General features: G+C 46.3%; 1 protein-coding gene across 1 annotated transcript in view; it reads right to left on the bottom strand.

Annotated features, from left to right (window-relative positions):
- Nucleotides 1–749, bottom strand: part of fryb (furry homolog b (Drosophila)) — a 50,989-nt gene that overhangs the window by 25,171 nt on the left and 25,069 nt on the right. Inside the window, exons 22-23 of the mRNA XM_032533231.1 lie at nucleotides 335–594; nucleotides 1–179 (exon numbers count right to left, since the gene is read on the bottom strand). The exon at nucleotides 1–179 is cut by the window's left edge and continues 18 nt beyond it. Coding sequence (XP_032389122.1) covers nucleotides 1–179; nucleotides 335–594 — 439 coding nt within the window. The remainder of the gene's footprint in view (nucleotides 180–334; nucleotides 595–749) is intronic.

The following is a 749-nucleotide window of genomic DNA, read 5'->3' as shown; positions in this document are numbered from 1 at the left end:
AGGTGACGCTGCCGTCAGGCGTGGTGGCCGTGATCTCTGGTGTGGAGGCTCTGAGGTGACCGGGGGACATGATGCTCGGCTTAGCCACACCTAGACATAGGATCAGGTAGTTACGCCAAAGAGAGATGTAGCTGTCACTGGAGACTGCCGTGCTGGTCTTCTTAGCATTAACTGGACTGCTGCAGAAACACAAAAGGAGAAAAGGCAGAACAGATATTTGAATTTTTCATAGACACAAATTGTTTGTTGTATGACATATCTGATCATTCTATGGTCACAGACTGTTTTTTAATTAACAGTTAAATGCCTAAAAAGTACAAAATAATTAATGTACTTGGGGTCAACCAGTGGCAGTAGCAGCTGTAGCCGTGTAAAAGTGTAAGGCCAGGCGTATCCCAGGGCAATGGGGCAGTGTTTGGGCAGGTGCTCCTGCCGCAAGAAGATGTGCAGACAGAGCACCCATGGGTCCTTCACACACTGGGCAAAGATCCAGACGTGGCTGGGGCTCTTTACGTCGTAGGAGCTGCTCACCAGTCGAGCCGACCACTCCACCAGCCACTGGAGGTCAACATGGTGGTTGAGAGGCAAGGTGGACTAAGGGAGAGGAAGAATTTAAGAATGATACACAGCAGCTAATAAAGTAATTTGCAATATTGTGATATGAATTGTTTTTCTGATGTACTAACATTCCTGATACCTTCTTATTGAAACCTTGCTGGGTGATAGAGAATATGTTAGTCTAAATGAAT

The sequence above is a fragment of the Etheostoma spectabile genome, chromosome 13 (genome assembly GCF_008692095.1).
Source record: "Etheostoma spectabile isolate EspeVRDwgs_2016 chromosome 13, UIUC_Espe_1.0, whole genome shotgun sequence".
Classification (NCBI taxonomy): Eukaryota; Metazoa; Chordata; class Actinopteri; order Perciformes; family Percidae; genus Etheostoma; species Etheostoma spectabile.
Note: the sequence above shows the minus strand (reverse complement) of the source record. Positions and strands in the feature narration are given on the sequence as shown.